The following is an 18,678-nucleotide window of genomic DNA, read 5'->3' on the forward strand; positions in this document are numbered from 1 at the left end:
GAACAGACACTAAATGGCAGAACCAGGACAACTCCTAATCAGGTCCCCTTGTTTCTAGTTAAAAACTCTTCTACCACACATTAGGAAAGAAAACCAGTAACTATAAAGAGAATTATTTACCATGAATGTTTTTTGATATTTAAAAATAAGAAGGAAAAAAAAAAAAAAAAAAAAATAAGAGACAGTTTCTAACTCATAACCTGCACATATATAAGCACTACTTCTGGCTCTTCTGCATCAAGTCTTGCCCAGTAAATAGAGTTGTACGATAGGGGAAGAAATAATGTATAAACAGGCTACAGAAACTTGGAAGGAAAAGAAGAAAACTTTTCCTTCCTATTTAAGGGATGGCTGAGATCTGACAGGCATGAGGCAGATGGTATTTAAAACACCTGACTCCTCCTCTGGAGTTGTTTACCCATCCACACAGAGGGAAACTGCTGAAATCAGGGTGAATTGTCCTTATGGACATAACTGTAAAAACTGATACACTAAGAACCCCGAGATTTGAAAGACTTATGCAGACCCAGTCGACTAAGAACACAAGGACTTGTGAACTGCTGAAATGAGGGGGTGTCATGGAGCTTCTGCTGCTTGTGCTTATATAATCAGGGGCAATAATAACTGACCTCTGAAGACTCCTTCTTTTCTAGTATTCCTTAATTCTATGTTTCTTTTTTTTTTTTATAACGGGGAAATAGTACAATGACTCATACAGTAACAACATTCTATGTTTTGTACAGCAGTGCAAAAAATGGTTCTGCCTCAAGATATGAAGAGGAAGTTCAAACTGTACAATTCTTATGTTTCCTACTACTCAGGAATAGGCCAAAAAAAAAAAGAAAGAAATCAAAAAAAGGAATAGGCAGGTTGCTTTGGCTAACATATTAGAGGCCAAAAGCAAAGCAAAGAAAAAAAAAGGGACAAAATGTTGAAAATGGGACAGTTTAAGACAGCTGGAGATGAAGAAACTTTAAATGGATTGTAATTCAGTAGTCTCCCCTTACCCTGGGGGGATATATTCTAAAACCGGTTGGATGCCTGAAATCACAAATAGCACTGAACCCTGTGTATACTATGTTTTTCCTACAATACATACGATAAAGTTTAACTTATAAATTAGGTACAGCAAGAGAATATTCAAATTGCCAGCATCACTACTCTTATGCTTTGGGGCCATTATTAAGTAAAATAAGGGTACACGAATATGACGGTAGATCTGATAACTGAGATGGCTGCTAAGTGACTAACAGGTGGGTAGCGCATGCAGTGTGTGGATGTGCTGGGCAAAGGCATGATTAACTAACTGGGAGGGATGGAGCAGGACAGTGCAAGATTTCATCATGCTACTCAGAACAGCACACAATTTACAACTTATGAATTGTTTATTTCTGGAATTTTCCATTTAATATTTTCAGACGGTGGTTGACCCCAAGTACCTGAAACCACAGAAAATGAAACCTCGGACAGGTGGTCTACTGTATGGTGGAAATAACTCAGGCTTTGCAGTTAGACATATTAAGTTCAAATTTCAGCTCTACCACCAACTGACCAACTGACACAAGCTACTGAATTGTGTTGTGCCTCAGCATTCTCATCTGTCAAAGACAACAGCATTTATCTTTTAGATTTTTTTAGAAGAATTAAAGGCAACATATGCATTATTTCCAACACATGCCCAGTATATTAAAGGCACTTGATAAATGTAGCCATTATTGTTAAAAACAAATAGTAGAATTTTATTAGTAAAGCCTCTAGTAACATGAATAGAGTGACAAAATAGTATAGCAGTAGTAGTCCCAAGAACACCAAAAGAAAAGTAACAGGAAAACAAAAATACTTATATACCTATAGGAAAGCCAAGCCAGGCATAACATGGAAGAGTGGTTTGGGCTCCCTCTCCTGCCATAGCAAAAGATTTCAAGTCAGGTTTTCTTCATTGACCTAGCAGGAAAAATTTGCCTCTAAAGCAGAAGTATAATTACTTCTTCTTTTTTCAATATATTGTAAAACAAAGATATTAAGTAGTGAGATATTATAATTGGTATCTAGGTTACAGAATTAAACCACTCTAGTCACTGAATCTTACACTATAGTTGTTATATAAAATGTGACAAATATTGAGCTTCCCTGGTGGCACAGTGGTTAAGAATCCGCCTGCCAATGCAGGGGACACGGGTTCGAGCCCTGGTCTGGGAAGATCCCACATGCTGCAGAGCAACAGAGCCCGTGTGCCACAACTACTGAGCCTGCACTCTAGAGCTCGCAAGACACAACTACTGCAGCCCACGTGCCTAGAGCCTGTGCTCCACAACAAGAGAAGCCACTGCAATGAGAAGCCCAAGCACCGCAACGAAGAGTAACTCCCGCTCACCACAACTAGAGAAAGCCTGCATGCAGCAATGAAGACCCAACACTGCCGAAAATAATAAATAAATTTTAAAAATAAATAAATTTATTTTTTAAAAGAGAAATGCATAATAAAAGACCCTTGACTATCCAGCCCCAAATTCTCTTTAAAAAAAAAAAAAGTGACCCATTCTAGACCTCTTAAGTCGACATTATACAATTATTTAGTTAAAATTATACCCTATAATGCAAACAGTAAATCATATAGTTCTTTCCGGTTAATGTAATAACATAAGTGGGAACAAATGCTCTTTTTATACACTCCTAATTATATTTTTTCATACAACCAATTAAGGTTCTAAATTTTTAAAAGTTATGTATTTAGCTAATACCACTAAATAACTCTCCTATAGGTGCTTTATCTATTTCAGTTCAATGTAGAATATGCTCTTAATAAAATTTTACAAAACAAATATACCTATTAAGGCCCTAATAAGTATACAGGGAGGAACTGTTTCAAGCTTCCAAAGCTAGGTTAGAAGAAGCCTTGCTGTTTCCACCCAGGTCTCTTGGTCTCCTTCTGCCATGTAAGAAATTCTACTATCCTGATGAGGAGATCATGTAAAAAGGCACCGAGGTGACAGGAGAGAGAGGGGACCAGCTCAGCATCTCATCATCCCTGACAGGCAACAGGCACATGAGTAAAGTCATCATGGACTCACCAGACAAGACTAACCATCAAATGAACACCACTGAGTAACCCCAGTCAGCCCCGAATGAAGCAAAATTACCTAGCCAATCCTGCTGAATTCCTGACCCAGAACATCATTAGATACAATAAAATGGTTGTTGTTTTAAGCCTCAAAGTTTTAGGTTAGTTTGTTACACAGCAATACCTAATGCAGCCTTCACAAAATCTTCTTATGCTCAAAGAAGTTGGGCTAAGTTATGTATGTACAAGACATGCAATGACTTCAGAGAAATGTTGAAACAGAGTATCTTATAAAAACAACTGATATTTTAAAATCTACGATGAAGGGCTAGAATAAAGATGCTTAGCAATATATAATGTCAAAGCTATAAAGAGAATCAAACATCTATAAATTATTTCCTGCCTCAGTATCTGTGACACTGCATAGCTCAGTTTTCCTATGTAGTTCCCATGAATGTTACACTTCATATAACGCTCTAACTAGAACTTCTTTAACTCTTTATTGAAATCCTACCACACTGTCTTTCAAAGTTTCTCTCAAAACACCCTCTCCTTCCTCCTGCATCCCTTCGGGAGAGGAAAGGGATTCTTAAGAAAGAAAGGGATTCTTAACATCTACCTGCGCCCACTCCCACTAGCTACCACCACTACTTTCCATTTGCCTTGTGGTATTTAACTTACTGTACTAAATATTATAACTACTTTTTCTAGTACCCTGCTAGATTGTTTAAGTTACTTGAAGGCATGGACTGCAAACTATTGATTTAGTCATTTTTGTTAACACCTACCACAGCATCTAAGTACTAAAAATGTTTAAGTTGAATAATTATACACTCTGCTACTAGAGATCTCAGATTTTAAAGACAAACACAATGCTTGATGTACCACAAACAAATCACCTCCTGAACGTTACAAAGTAATCTTTCTGTAATTCAATCTGTTCCTGATTATAATTGATAACCTTTCACTGTTATAAAATTATATACCCAATTATCAAGTACATGTAGAAAAACCAAAAGCTTTCTTATATACCAGTAATAATCTGGAAAAAAAAACCTCCCCAAAATAAAACAAAATACAAGAAAACTCATAATATGTATTAAATATCAATAAATTTTACAGAGATATAAAAGAATAGGTAAAGATATACATGTAGCTTTTAAGTACAAAGATAATTCTGTAACAATTACAGTTTGCCCCAAATTCAATCAATATATTTAATAAAAATCTCTATGGGATGGGGGGGGAGGGGGTACTTTACAAAATAACTCTTAAGTTAATCAAAAAGGAAAAATAAGAGTAAAGGAACCTTGATCCAAAACTCAAATACAGGGCTTCCCTGGTGGCGCAGTGGTTAAGAGTCCGCCTGCCGATGCAGGGGACACGGGTTCATGCCCTGGTCCGGGAAGATCCCACATGCCGCGGAGCGGCTGGGCCCGTGAGGCGTGGCCGCTGAGCCTGCACGTCCGGAGCCTGTGCTCCGCAAGGGGAGAGGCCACAACAGTGAGAGGCCCGCGTACTGGAGAAACAAACAAACGAACAAAAAAACAAAACTCAAATACAAAAATTTTCCGAAGGCATCACAGACCTAAATTTAAAACCTAAAACTATAGAGTATCTAAAAGAAAACATAAGAGAAAACCTATATGACCTTGGGTTAGGCAAAGCTCCCTTAATTCAGACACAAAAAGCACAAACCATAAAAGAAATAAATTATAAAGTGGACCTAATCAAAATTCAAATTTTCTGCTGTGAAAAAGTATAAAGGACAATATTAAGAGAAAGAAAAGCCAAGGAATTGGAGAATATATTTGCAAAAATACGTATCTCATATGGAACTTGTTCACAGTGTAGAGAACTTTCACAATTTCCTAATAATAAGAAAACACCCAATAATAGACAATTTGAACAGACATGCACAGCAGAGAGATAGGGATGGAAAATAAGCACATGAAAAGATGTTCAACATCACTAATCATCAGGAATTGCAAATTAAAACCACAATGAAATACTACTACATGTCCACTAGGATGGCTAAAATTTAGTAAACTGACAATATCAAAGGGCTAGTGGGAATGAAAAATGGTACAGCCACTTTAGAAAAGTTTGACAGTTTCTTATGAAGTTAAACATGCACTTAACCATACAACCCAGCAATTCTACTTCTAGGTATTTACGGAAGAGAAATGAAAACATATATCTATCCCAAGATTTGTATGTAAATGTTTGTAGCAGGCTTTTTAATAATTATCAAAAACTAGAAAGAATCCAAATGTCCATCAACTGGCAAACGAAAAACCAAAGTGTGGTGTCTCCATACAATGAACTACTACTAGAAACAGAAAAGAATGAACTGATTAATGTAACAACTCAAAAGCAACATGCTAAGTGAAAGAAGCCAAACATGAAAAAAGTTAGTTCAACTTAAAAGACATTCTGAAAAAGGCAAAACCATTGGGACATAAAACAGATCACCCCCAGAATGGAAGTAGTGGGAGAGCACTAAGTGGCAAGAGGGAACTTTTTTTTTTAATTTTATTGAACTATAGTTGATTTACAGCATTGTGTTAATTTCTGCTGTAGAGCAAAGGGACCCAGTTACATATATTCTTTCTCATTATCTTTTCCCCTCATGGTTTATCACAGAATATTGAATATAGTTCCCTGTGCTATGCAGTAAGACCTTGTTTATCCATCCGATATATAATAGCTTGCATCTGCTAATCCCAAACTCCCAATCTTCCCTCCCTCATCCCCCCTTCCCCTTGGCAACCATAAGTCTGTTCTCTATGTCTGTGAGTCTGTTTCTATTTTGTTATGTTCATTTGTGTTGCATTTTAGATTCCACATATAAGTGATATCATACGGTATTTTTTTTTCTCTTTCTGATTTACTTTGATTACTATGATATAATCTCTAGGTCCATCCATGTTGCTGCAAATGGCATTATTTCATTCTTTTTTAATGGCTCAGTAATATTCCACTGTATATATACACCACATCTTCTTTATCCTGGCATCTGTTGATGGACATTTAGGTTGTTTCCAAGCCTTAGCTATTGTAAACAGTGCTTCTATGAACATAGGGGTGCATGTGTCTTTTCAAATTATAGTCTTGTCTAGGTATATGCCTAGGAGTATATAGCATCTCTATTTTTAGTTTTTTTAAGGAACCTCCACACTGTTTTCCATAGTGGCTGCACCAATTTACATGGGTGGCTGCACCCAATTAAATCAACATTGCAGGAGGGTTCCCTTTTCTCCTTACCCTCTCCAGCATTTATTATTCGTACTTTTTAAAATTAATTAATTAATTAATTTGTTTGTTTGTTTGTTTTTGGCTGCGTTTGGTCTTCGTTGCTGCGCACACACTTTCTCTAGTTGCAGCGAGCAGGGGCTACTCTTCATTGCAGTGCGTGGGCTTCTCGTTGCGGTGGCTTCTCTTATTGCGGAGCACGGGCTCTAGGCATGCGGGCTTCAGTAGTTGTGGCTTGCAGGCTCTAGAGCGCAGGCTCAGTAGCTGTGGCACACAGGCTTAGTTGCTCCGCAACATGTGGGATCTTCCCGGACCAGGGCTCGAACCCGTGGCCCTGCACTGGCAGGCGGATTTTTAAGCACTGTACCACCAGGGAAGTCCCTATTTGTAGACTTTTTAATGACGGCCATTCTGACCAGTGTGAGGTGGTACCTCATTGTAGTTTTGATTTGCATTTCAAAGAGGGAAATTTTTGATTTTTAGTAGTATGTGATAAAAGCTGGCATTCTATATCTGTGTGGAAAGGAAAAACTATTCAGTGAATGGTATTAAAAACTAATTACTGGGGGCTTCCCTGGCGATGCAGTGGTTGAGAGTCCGTCTGCCGATGCAGGGGACACGGGTTCGTGCCCTGGTCCGGGAAGATCCCACATGCCGTGGAGCGGCTAGGCCCGTGAGCCACGGCCGCTGAGCCTGCGCGTCGGGAGCCTGTGGTCCGCAACGGGAGAGGCCACAACAGTGAGAGGCCCGCGTACCGCAAAAAAAGAAAAAAACAACAACTAATTACTGGAACAAAATTAATTATGATTCCTACCTAATTTTATGTCTAAATAAATTCCAAACAGAGCAAAGGTTTTCATTTATAATTGCATTACAGATTTTGTAAACAAGCTCAGATTAAAAATATAAAATATCCCGTTTGTACAATGTGTAGTAAGTTTAATTTTTTGAGGTTAGAATATATAAAATAGCAATTGTGATAATTCAAGATGAGTCAAACATTCAATTATTATTATCCACACAGTTCATTTTCTTTCTAGTTATCATGCCATTAATACCTGCCTCTTGTGCTCACCTGACAATCTGCCCATTGTTTGTGAGCAGCTGGTCAACTTCTCATCCCATTATCACCTTCTGCTGTTTTCACATTTGAAATAACCTGCCAAGATTTTCCTGAACAACAATCAGACATCTCTTCTGAGGAGGCAAAAACAGCCGTAACGTAGTGCAACTTATTCATTTCTCAAAGTTATCAAGTACCCAGAAGTTGAAGGCCTGACCTGAAACAAGATAATCACAGCCCCAGATTCCAGAGAGCTTACAGTCTGGTGAAGAAGACAACTAAACATGTGATTAAAATGAAGTGAAGAAAATGAAAAGACAACCCTCAGAATGGGAGAAAATATTTGCAAACAAAGCAATCGACAAGGGATTAATCTCCAAAACATACAGACAGCTCATGCAGTTCAATATCACAAACAACCCAATCAAAAAATGGGCAGAGGGGCTTCCCTGGTGGCGCAGTTGTTGGGAGTCCGCCTGCCGATGCAGGGGACGCGGGTTCGTGCCCCGGTCCGGGAAGATCCCACGTGCCGCGGAGCGGCTGGGCCCGTGAGCCATGGCCGCTGAGCCTGCGCGTCTGGGGCCTGTGCTCCGCAGCGGGGGAGGCCACAGCAGTGAGAGGCCCGCATACAGCCAAAAAAAAAAAAAAAAAATGGGCAGAGGATCTAAACAGACATTTCTCCAAAGACGACATACAGATGGTTAAAAAGCACATGAAAAGATGCTCAACATCACTAATTATTAGAGAAATGCAACTCAAAACTACAATGAGGTATCACCTCACACCAGTCAGAATGGCCATCATTTAAAAGTCTACAAATAATAAATGCTGGAGAGGATATGGAGAAAAGAGAACCCTCCTACACTGTCGGTGGGAATGTAAATTGATACAGCCACTATGGAGAATATGGAGGTTCCTTAAAAAACTAAAAATAGAGCTACCATATGATCCAGCAATCCCACTCCTGGGCATGTACCTGGAGAAAACCATAATTCGAAAAGATACACGCACCCCATTGTTCTCTGCAGTGCTATTTACAGTAGCCAGGACATGGAAGCAACCTAAATGTCCATCAACAGAGGAATGGGTAAAGAAGATGTGGTACACATATACAATGGAATATTATTCAGCCATGAAAAAGAATGAAATAATGCCATTTGCAGCAACATGGATGGACCTAGAGATCATCATACTAAGTGAAGGAAGTCAGAGACAGATATCATATGATATTGCTTATATGTGGAATCTAAAAAAGGCTATAAATGAACTTATCTACAAAACAGAAACAGAGTTACAGATGTAGAAAATAAACTTACGGTTACCAGGAGGTAAGTGGGGGGGATAAATTGGAAGATTGGGACTGACATATACACACTAGTATATATAAAATGGATAACTAATGAGGACCTACTGTATAGTACAGGGAACTCTACTCAATTGTCTGTAATGGCATATATGGAAAAAAATCTAAAAAAGAGTGGATATATATATAATAGATTTGCTTTGCTGTACACTTGAAACTAACACAACATTGTAAATCAACTATACCCCAATAAAAATTTAAAAAAAAAATGAAGTGAAGAAAGTCAGGATATGGCAAAGTGATATGGGAAGAGACAGCAAGGAGACCTAATCTAGTCCAGGGAGTAGCAAAGGCCTCCCTTTCAAGTTCAGTCCTAAAAGATGAGTAAGTTCAGTGGAGTAGAAGTGTGGAACTAGAGATGGAAGGATAATGGATGCAGAAAGTTCTAGGCAGCAAGGAGCACTGAGGAGAAGCTGAAGAGCTAAACGAGGATATGATCATCCAGAACCTTAGGGGACATTTTAAGGAATTTGAACATCATCTCATAAACAGAAAAGTGACATCAAATAGGCATTTAGATCTCTAGTTATCACTTAGGCTGTAGAATGAAAAATGAAATGAAAGATCATAGATGTGAAGTAGAGAGCCCAATAAGGAAGCAGTTATACAATAACTGAGGTTAGAGATAATTAGGCTAGAGATAATTAGCTTTCAACTAATACTAAAAGAAAGGAAGGCATAAAAGTAGATAGATGGGAAAGACAGTGGCTAGAAGCGAAAAGATCTGGCTACAGGTGTGATAAAGTTAAAGTGGAGAATTCAGTATTCAAACTTGAGCACTGAGGTAAGGAGCATACATAGAAAGACAAATTTGGGTAAGGGAGACAATGAGTTGTGAACATATTACTCTTACAGTTCTATGGACCACCTAATAGTGGTCATGTCAAGGAGGCAACTGAATACACAGATCTAAACCTCTGGACTAAGCTAAGATTTGAGGAGTGCTAACAATAGACATAAGAAAACTAACAGGGTCATTAGCAAAGCCTACTGTAAAAGGGCCCCAAACTAAACCAAATGCTAAAATAGCTGCAGCAGAGATAAGGAAAATGGCAGGGGATGCTAAAAGGGGAAGGACAAATGGAATGTAAACTGTCAAACTGTTGAGTGGAGTGAAGGTTAAGGGACCATGCCTAATCTTGGGGTTTTTAGAGACCTTTTGAAGACTGTGAACAGCTGGTTACCTAAGAATTAATGATCTGAGATTATTTGCTCCTCACAGAAAAAGCCCTCCACATACACACACTGAAGCACACATGTTAACTGAACAGAATCTCCTACATACAGAGCAACATTTTTAAACCTCACCCTTGGACTCACTACTAATTTGACATACATCTGATAACAGAACTTTAATAAGGTACTTTCCTCCATCTCAAACTCACATCCATCTTTTTGAACCAGTTCTCTTACAGGCATACCCACATTTTTTCAAAAAATGCTTATTCTCTCCATCTGAAAGCATAAAATAACATGTAAATTCTCCTTTCTTGCTATATATTTGAAAACCATGATGCCCTATCATATAATCCCTCTTAAAATCTTCCTTTTCATGTCCAGGAGCACCAATCATTTCACCACTAAAATCACGTCATTTCACTACTACAGTAGTCTCCAATACCCCTGACTCTACAATTTTCTCAGCCAATCTCTCCTAAACAATGCTACTAAAGTAATATTCCTAAAATACCAGTTTGAATATATTATCACCCTACTAAAAAACTGTGCCTTGCTGTTGCCCACAGAATGAAGTCTGAACTCCTTATCCAGACAAACAGAAAGCAGATTATGGCAGACTTTCAACTGCCATGCAGTCCTATCTCACAACTTTGTACAAAATCATCAATCCCAGCCAAATGGTTCTTCTCACAGACCACTGAACATGCCAGACACACTCCTGTCTCTACAATCTTGCTCACACCATCCCTCCTGCGTAACAAGCCTGTCTCCATCATCTCCATTTACATAAGTCCTAATTTTCCATCAAAGCTCAGTTCATTTACTTGGCAAACTATCTCACAATGCAAGGTACAATTCTGGATGAAGGAGTTTTAAAAATATTAACATGGTTTGCACAGTAGTTTAGAGAGAGAGCTCTGAGGTCAAACTATCTAAAGATCTGAAACCTAGATTTACTACTTATTTCATATCCTTCAGCAAGTCATTTAAATTATTCTGAGCTTCCATAAAGCACTTTCAAAAGTCTACTATCTAACTAAACTTTAAAGAAGTTGTGAAAATTAAATAAAAATTTATATAAAGTGCTGAGTATATAGTTCTATAAATGTTAACCCTTGTTCTTATTTTTGTTGTTTCTGTCCTCAAGAAGCTTATATTCTAGCACAAACTGCACCTAAGTACTCACTGCATCAGCTTGTGGCCCATCTCAAAAAAGCTTGACAGAATTTACTAATTCTGACATTTTCATTATCCTCAAAGGAGAAAACCAAAAGTATCCTGTTCTGGTTTCTTTTGTATTAATTAAATTTTTTTCATGATAAAAAGTTAAATATTTTCAAAAAAAAGTTAAATATTTTAAATCTAAAATTCAAAAAAAATGTACAAAGTTTAATGTACCTTCAGAAATAAAAATGTTTAAAGTGATAAAAAATTAGTTTAGTTGGTAAGAGTGTACATTTATTATTAATTCTCCTTAATCACACACACACAAAGATTTTATATAAGCCACAATTATTTCATCAGAATTCTTTTTACTCTAACTGAAAAAATATCATTATCTTTTCAATATCCTATTTTAAGTAGTTTATCTGTAATTTGAAACTTTAATTCATTTGAGGATGGTGAAAAATTAATGACATTTACTATAATAACTGGAAACCTCTGACATATAAACTTCTTTCAGCAAGTTAGTATGGTTCATACTAATACCAAAAATTCTCAGAAACCAGGATACCAATGGGAAAACTATACAGGTTATACATACCCATGAATTCAGTGAAACTAAACGTGTCCAATGTGTTATACAGGAAAGAATGGTTAGGAACTAATATCCCTACAAATGCCTACCATATACCAGGCTCATGTAATTCTAACAACCATGCTGTGGACACCGATAATAACAGATGAGTATGAGCTCGAAAAGATTAAGTGATTTCACCAGTGTCCCACAAATAGGAACAAATCAAAATAAGGCTAAAATTTAAGATCTCTTCTTGAAAAACATACCACAACAATAGGGAAAAAAAGAACTAGAAACATAAATTCCACCTTTAATGTAACTAGGAGATACTGTAACTGTAACCTGAGATATAATTTATAAAGACAGAACGTTGACGGTGGAATGGTAAATGACCTGGCATAAATGGAAGAAGGTTAAGGTAAGTCCCTATAGAAAGAAATAATGACAAAGAACCCTGTTTACTCTGCAGCACCCCAGAAGGGCTTAGAAATGGGAGGTGCTGGGAAAGGCAAGATGACAGAACCACACTGCTTCACCCCCCGCCCACGCTCCCACCCCCACACTCCTAAGGGAATGAGAGGTGTTCAGCAAAACTGAATCACACGGTGGCTCCAGCCTCAGGGGCGACACACACAGAAAAAGGGAGAAGCGAGTGCTGGTATGAATACAAGGAGACTAAGTGAAAATTTAGAAACTGGTGAGACCTGTAGTAGCTTTCTTCCTCCACCCAGCACTAGAACTCTGCCATCAATACTCATTACTTCTGCCAATCCTCTCCTCGCTCCATTATTCCACTTATGCAGACGGACAGAAAAATGAAGGACCATTATTTGAAGAAACTGAAAGCCTTCTTACCCACCACCTAGAGAAGAAAAAATAAAGATAAAAACAAGGGAGTTCATTAGTCACTAAGCTATGCTCATGCATGCCCAGTGAGCTTTCAATTAGTTTTGCAACATTCTCTTGAATATGAAGGAACTGCTGAGGATCACACAGATCTGAAGAAAGCCTTCAACAACAAAAAAAAGAGACCAAAACAAACAGAAAAAAGAAGAATCAAAAACAATGCAAGGCATGGAAGAAAATGTCAAAGAAACTGTAATTAATATCCTTGAAGAGATAACAGAAGATGCTGTACCCATGAAAAAGAAACAAGATGCTATAATACAGAAATAGAGAAGAGCTCATAAAACATTTTTTTTTTAAAAGATACCTGAAATTTTAAAATTCAGTGAAAGGGTTGAACTCTCCCAGATAGGACAGAAGACAGTTTTTTGGAGATCAAATTTCTCAGCATCAACATTGGAAGCCACGCAATAAAGGAACACCTCCAAACTTTTAAGGAAAAATGATTTCCAACAGTCAAGTGTGACTCAACAGCACAACAGTCAAGTGTGAGGGTAAAAACGAACCCCCCCCCAAAATATCTCATGCACTCTTTCACGGTAATAGTAGAGAAACCAAAAAGAAGGAATAAACTAAAAGGAAGGCATGGGATCCAGGAAAAAAGGGACTCAACAAAAGTGAAAAAAATTCCCAGAATGTCCCAAGATAACACCTTTGCAGCAGGCCTAAACAGAAAACAATCCAGAATAAAGCAGGAAGGACAGCTACAGAAGGGATGACTACAGGAATAAGTGGAAGTGGTAAGTTTATGTGACAGATTTGACCATGTGGAAAATTGTACTGAGAAGCATTTTACCGAGCTGCTGGAGGATACAGAAAGACAAAACTAAGCAAATGAAAAAACAAGGCATGAAAAGCAAAAGGTTACACGGGAAAACTAAATCATAGTAAACTACTATCTCAGCAGTGACAAATATTTGGTTGGAATGATGAAAACTCTCAACGTGAATTTAACCTGAAATTGCAGAATAACAGTATTAGAAAGATGGAGGAAAAGCCTAGTTTGAAAAACCTTTTAACATCTATCCCTTTAAAATCATTGATAATTACATACCTCAAATTATTCAATTCTAAGGAAAGCCTCTATTTTCATTAAATTCTGTAACTACACTTTCAAGGCAAAAATTTAGTGAAATGCACTGGTTTTGTCTTGGGCTACTTCACAGGGTCATTTTAAGGAAATAAGGTAATAAATGCAAAGCAAAAATTCTAACAAAAATTAGAAGATCTATACAAGTTTTACTGGTTACTGGAATCAGTTAAGGCAGCTTATTATCTAGTAATATGTTTGTTCTATTGTTTGCTATAATTCTTTTTTTTAATATTTATGTATATATTTATTTTGGCTATGCCTGGTCTCAGTTGTGGCACACGGGGTCTTCGTTGCAGCATGTGGCATCCTCAGTTGCAGCATACAGGATCTTCTTACTGCAGCATACAGGATCTTCTAGTTGCAGCATGTGGACTTCTTAGTTGCAGCATGCATGTGGGACCTAGCTCCCCAACCAGGGATCGAACCTGGGCCCCCTGAACTGGGAACACGGAATCTTACCCACTGGACCGCCACACAAGTCCCTGTTTGTTGTAATTCTAAATGTTGGACACCTTCAGCACATGTTCACTTTTACCTTCCACATTTACCAGTTAATAATTTATTTAATCTTACAGGAAAATGGGCTGCGAACTCTTTAGTAGTTTACCTCTTTATACACCAAAATTTTTATTTCATAGTTTTAAAAATCTAGGACTTCCCCTAGATTTGTGGCTCACTTGTTGGGAGTCCGTCTGCCAATGCAGGGGACACGGGTTCGAGCCCTGGTCCGGGAGGATCCCACATGCCGTGGAGCAACTGAGCCCGTGCACCACAGCTGCTGAGCCTGTGCTCTAGAGCCCATGAGCCACAAGGGCTTAAGCCCAGGCGCCTGGAGCCTGTGCTCTGCAACAAGAGAGGCCACCATAATAAGAGGCCTGCGCACAGCAGCGAGGAGTAGCCCCCGCTGGCGCAACTGGAGAGAGCCCGTGGGCAACAATGAAGACCCAACGCAGACAAAAATAAATAAATAAATTTTAAAAATAAAATAAAAAATAAAACTAATTTAAAAAAATCTAAAATGTTTTGCACTTTTCTTTTTGTAAGAAATAAATTTAACTTTTACTTGATGACTCAGGCTGTCATGCAAGTCGGCTACAGTACTATGACTAGATGGCCTCAGAGGTTTTAGGTCTGTAAGGCATCAACCCTTATGCTAAATGGACATAAACTGGTATGCTTTTATAACCTTCCTGTTCATCACTCTTAACTTTCAGATCTACTGTCAACGATCCTTCCTCTATCTGGATTGACCCATCTTTTATTTACTATGGGGTTAAAAAAAAAATCATCATGCTTCTGACTCAATATTTACTAAATGCCCTGCCTTTCATACACACACTTTCATTTAATCCGAATAACTTTTGTTAGAATGGTAGTCAATGTAAAAATTTAGCAGTTCTGACTAAAGACTTTAAAAAAAAACTACTACAAATAAATACAGGAGTTTAATTGCTTAATGGAGTTTGGGGGCTGCATCTTTTGGATGGTTTGGGGGGTTTTGTTTGTTTTTTGAGAGAAGGATTTATTTTCCTTGCTTTGGTGTCTTTATAACTAATTTCCAGTTCTGATCAAGATTGGTTAATCAATGATCTATGGGATAATTGTGGGAGTCACTGAACTATCCTATGTGCTATCCTATCAACTATCCAACTTAGAGCAATACCAAAAAGAGATATATACTTAAAACTACAGACACGTGGTCATCCATTCACTAAGACTTTCACAAAAAACACAGAAAAATGAGAAATGTATTGCAAATTAGGACTTTTATATTTGCAATTATATCTATATTAAATGCATGTATATAATTTTGTTATTTTAATACTTCTGTTGCTTAAAAAATTTCTTAGTTGAATAAAACAGAACCTCAATTCAGTTAAATCTGAACTTCAGAAGGATATGAGTACTTCCCAAATTAAGAGGTAAAGATTTTCACCATTAAATGTATCACCAAGACACTGAAAAGCAATCCTTCTCATTGATTTTTAGTTATTCCTCTATAAAATAGCAGCATTTCCATTAAAAGAAAGAAAGAAAGAAAAGAAAATCTTACCATAGTGTTACTATCTAGTCACTACTCAAAAAACCTACATAAATCATGGAATAAAAGCTATCATTCCTTATATTCAGGCTTAATAATGTAAGCTGTAGCCTTCAAAAGGAGGATTCTAAATGTAATTTAAAAGACTAGAAAACTTTCTCTTTAACAGTCATTTCACTTTAAAAGCAATTTATGTGCTCCAGAGAATTGTTAAAGAATGCTTACTTATTTATTTTCAGCCATTCCAATACATCGACAATGTTATACCCATATTCACGTTCTCATTCAAAGAACTTAGAAGAGCAAATACACTGTTTACACATCACAAATAAGACTGATATTGAGCTGCAAATGCTGACTTCCAGGCACCTTCAAATTTTAAATGTAATTATTAAAACAAAATTGCTTTAAAATACTAATCACCTAAAATCTCAGCCTAGAAGTCGTATAAATTCCATCCTCAAAACCACTTTCCTGGAAACAACACTCTCCAAAGCTGAGGGATCCTTTACCTTGTGCCAGAGTACCTGATGCCTATGCTTAGACGTCAAAGCTTTGCTACAGGCAAAATATCAAAAAAGTAACACTGTTGCTACATACTCGTGCACAACATTTTTAAAAATTGCGAAAATATACCTTTCTAATTCAAACAGAGAATTTTTCATGATCTAAGCTACCATTAGATCAGCAACGCTAAAACTGCTTGACATTTCATTTTTCCTAAAACAAATAAAAATACTTTCACGATACTGTGTATCAATGTACATTTATAATAAAGATCACTACGTGCTTTAAGCTTTTGATCATATAAAGATCTAATTTTCAACCAGTCTCCACGTTGTACCACTGTCAAAACTGTGTATCAAACATCTAAATAGGTAGGACCATCTATTTTATAGAAATACTTCCTGAAAATTATATGACTAGCCTACTTTTTAAAAGAAAACCGCGCAGTCGTGTCTGAAAAGAACGCTTAAGAATTTGCCTTTCTCTGATGCTAAAACATTTTGCAGCAAGTACTTGGTCTGGCCAAAAAACGTCAATGCTCCTGGATTTTATCATTTGCTGCAGGAAAAAAAGAATATGGCTGAAAATTCTTTCTGAAGGGTGGTATTTCAAACAGGACCACTCACAACACTTAAGAATACGGAGCAGAGAGGAGGGTGGAGGGAGGGTACCTTATGAAACAGCACACTCCGGGCCCTGCACACTACCTCATTTCCCTAATAGGGATGAAAAGCTCAGGCCTCTGGTAGCTTCCAGCTGACGCCAATGCGCTCCACACCCCTCTTTTTGACAGGATTTTCTGGCGTTGGAGCCTGTGTCACAAATACAAATTCCGTGATCACGTCTAAACGGTCTAATAATCAAGCATCTTCTACAGGACCAAACCCTTTGCGATCCCATTCCCTCCCATCTCCCTCTGTAGCGAAATACACCTAGGCGGGTCCTCTACATCGAATTCTACAAATCCTGCCGCGCATTATCGAGGCAGAAACGATACAGAAAATAGATTTCAGCCATCCCCCTCGATGCTACCGAAATTACAGGCTCCATTTCCTGTCCCCATGGGGACCGCAAAATCTCCGAGGGAGAACCGGACGCCTCCCGCCCCCTCCAGGCTGGCGCAAGCGGCCCCCGCGCTCCCCCTGCCTGGGCCCCGCGGGCGCGAGCGGGTGGCGAGGACCCGGGGCGCCCTCCCTTCCCCCCACCCGGCGCCGGCACCCACCTCTCGGCAGCGGCTTCATCTCCCCATTCTCCTCGCGGGCTGCCCCGCCGGCCTCGCCTGCCTCGCCGAGGCCGTGCCTCCTCCTTTCCTTCTCTCGCTTCTCCTTGGGTCTGCGCGGCTTGGCGTTGGCTGAGGAGGCGGCGGCCGGCAGCAGGAGATGGTGAGGCTGAGCGTGCAGCAGCGTAGGAGGGACCAGCAGTTTGCGCGGCACCGGCTGGGACGAGGAAGCAGAGGCTGAGGAGGGGACGGCCGTGCCAGCGGAGAAAGAGAAATTGCTCCGAGCAGAGGACGGGGAGGGGGCAGCAGACAGAGCGGCGAAGCTCCAAGACCCAGGGCTGCCATAGCTCTGAGGCGAAGGTGCCGCGGAAGACTGCAGCTGCCTGCTGTTGCCGCCGCTGCCTCCTTCTCCGTTCAGTCTCCGCGGCGTCTTCTTCTCCTCAGTCCGGATCTTCTTGGCAGACAGAGGACCCGGCGGGTCCCGGGAGGGGGGCTGCAGCTTGGAAAACGGTTCTTTCTCCGAGACGGCGGCCGGGGCGCAGTGCACTAGGCTCGGCGGTTCCGCCATTTTGCGCTCCTGTTGTATTTACTCTCCTCCGCTCCCAGGCGCGGGGCAGGGGCGGGCTCTCCTCAGGGGGCAGGGAAGGGGCGGAGCGGCCGGGCCCTCCATTGGGCGAGCCACGCTGAGGGATATCTTAAGAACCAATCAAAAGCGCGAGTCTGGAGCCGAAGTTGTGGGGGGAATCGCCAAGCGTACCAGTTTTGGAGGTCACAGGGCCGCGGGGCGCGGCTAATGGCGGAGCAAGCTGTGAGGGGAGGGTCGTCCAGTTGTCGTCAGCGTGAACGCGGGTGCCCAGTGAGTGTCTGAGAGAACCCCAACTCCAGACCCCAAAGTCTGCCCCGGCCCCGCGCTCGTCTCTGCCTCGTCGACTTTGTCTTATACCACTGTCCCTTCCTTTTTCTCTGGGGGGTCCTTTTGGTCCCTCCCCTGCCTTTTCCCGCTCAGAAAGCCGAATTTCGCAGATTCTCAGCTCCGAGGAGAAAATTTTGCCGGAAATTAAATCCTTCCTTCTGTTAGGCAGTAGTCGATTGATGGGAGGAGCTAAAAGTCACTTGGTGTCCTGACAAGATGTGTTACTCTTTTGCTAAGATCGTCATCTCTAATGCTTTGAGGGAGGTAACTTCTGCACACCTAGAACTTTCGGATTACTACCGAGCTTGAAGGTAAGACTCTCCTGGAGAATTTTTTT

At 39.6% G+C, this 18,678-nt stretch overlaps 1 protein-coding gene and 1 long non-coding RNA gene across 6 annotated transcripts in view; one reads left to right on the forward strand and one right to left on the reverse strand.

The window, feature by feature from the left end:
* RSBN1L (round spermatid basic protein 1 like) overlaps positions 1-18,103 on the reverse strand; it is a 67,129-nt gene extending 49,026 nt beyond the window's left edge. The window contains exon 1 of the mRNA XM_027123808.1: positions 17,432-18,103. Within this exon, the coding sequence (XP_026979609.1) occupies positions 17,432-17,996 (565 nt within the window). The 5' untranslated portion in view covers positions 17,997-18,103. The remainder of the gene's footprint in view (positions 1-17,431) is intronic.
* A 172-nt stretch (positions 18,104-18,275) lies between these two features.
* LOC113629427 (uncharacterized) overlaps positions 18,276-18,678 on the forward strand; it is a 68,180-nt gene continuing 67,777 nt past the window's right edge. For all 5 annotated transcript variants that reach the window (XR_003436537.1, XR_003436539.1, XR_003436538.1 and 2 more), the window contains exon 1: positions 18,276-18,652. This is a non-coding gene — a long non-coding RNA (uncharacterized LOC113629427). The remainder of the gene's footprint in view (positions 18,653-18,678) is intronic.

The sequence above is a fragment of the Aethalodelphis obliquidens genome, unplaced genomic scaffold (genome assembly GCF_003676395.1).
Source record: "Aethalodelphis obliquidens isolate GAN/ISIS:26980383/991018 unplaced genomic scaffold, ASM367639v1 scaffold27, whole genome shotgun sequence".
NCBI lineage: Eukaryota > Metazoa > Chordata > Mammalia > Artiodactyla > Delphinidae > Aethalodelphis > Aethalodelphis obliquidens.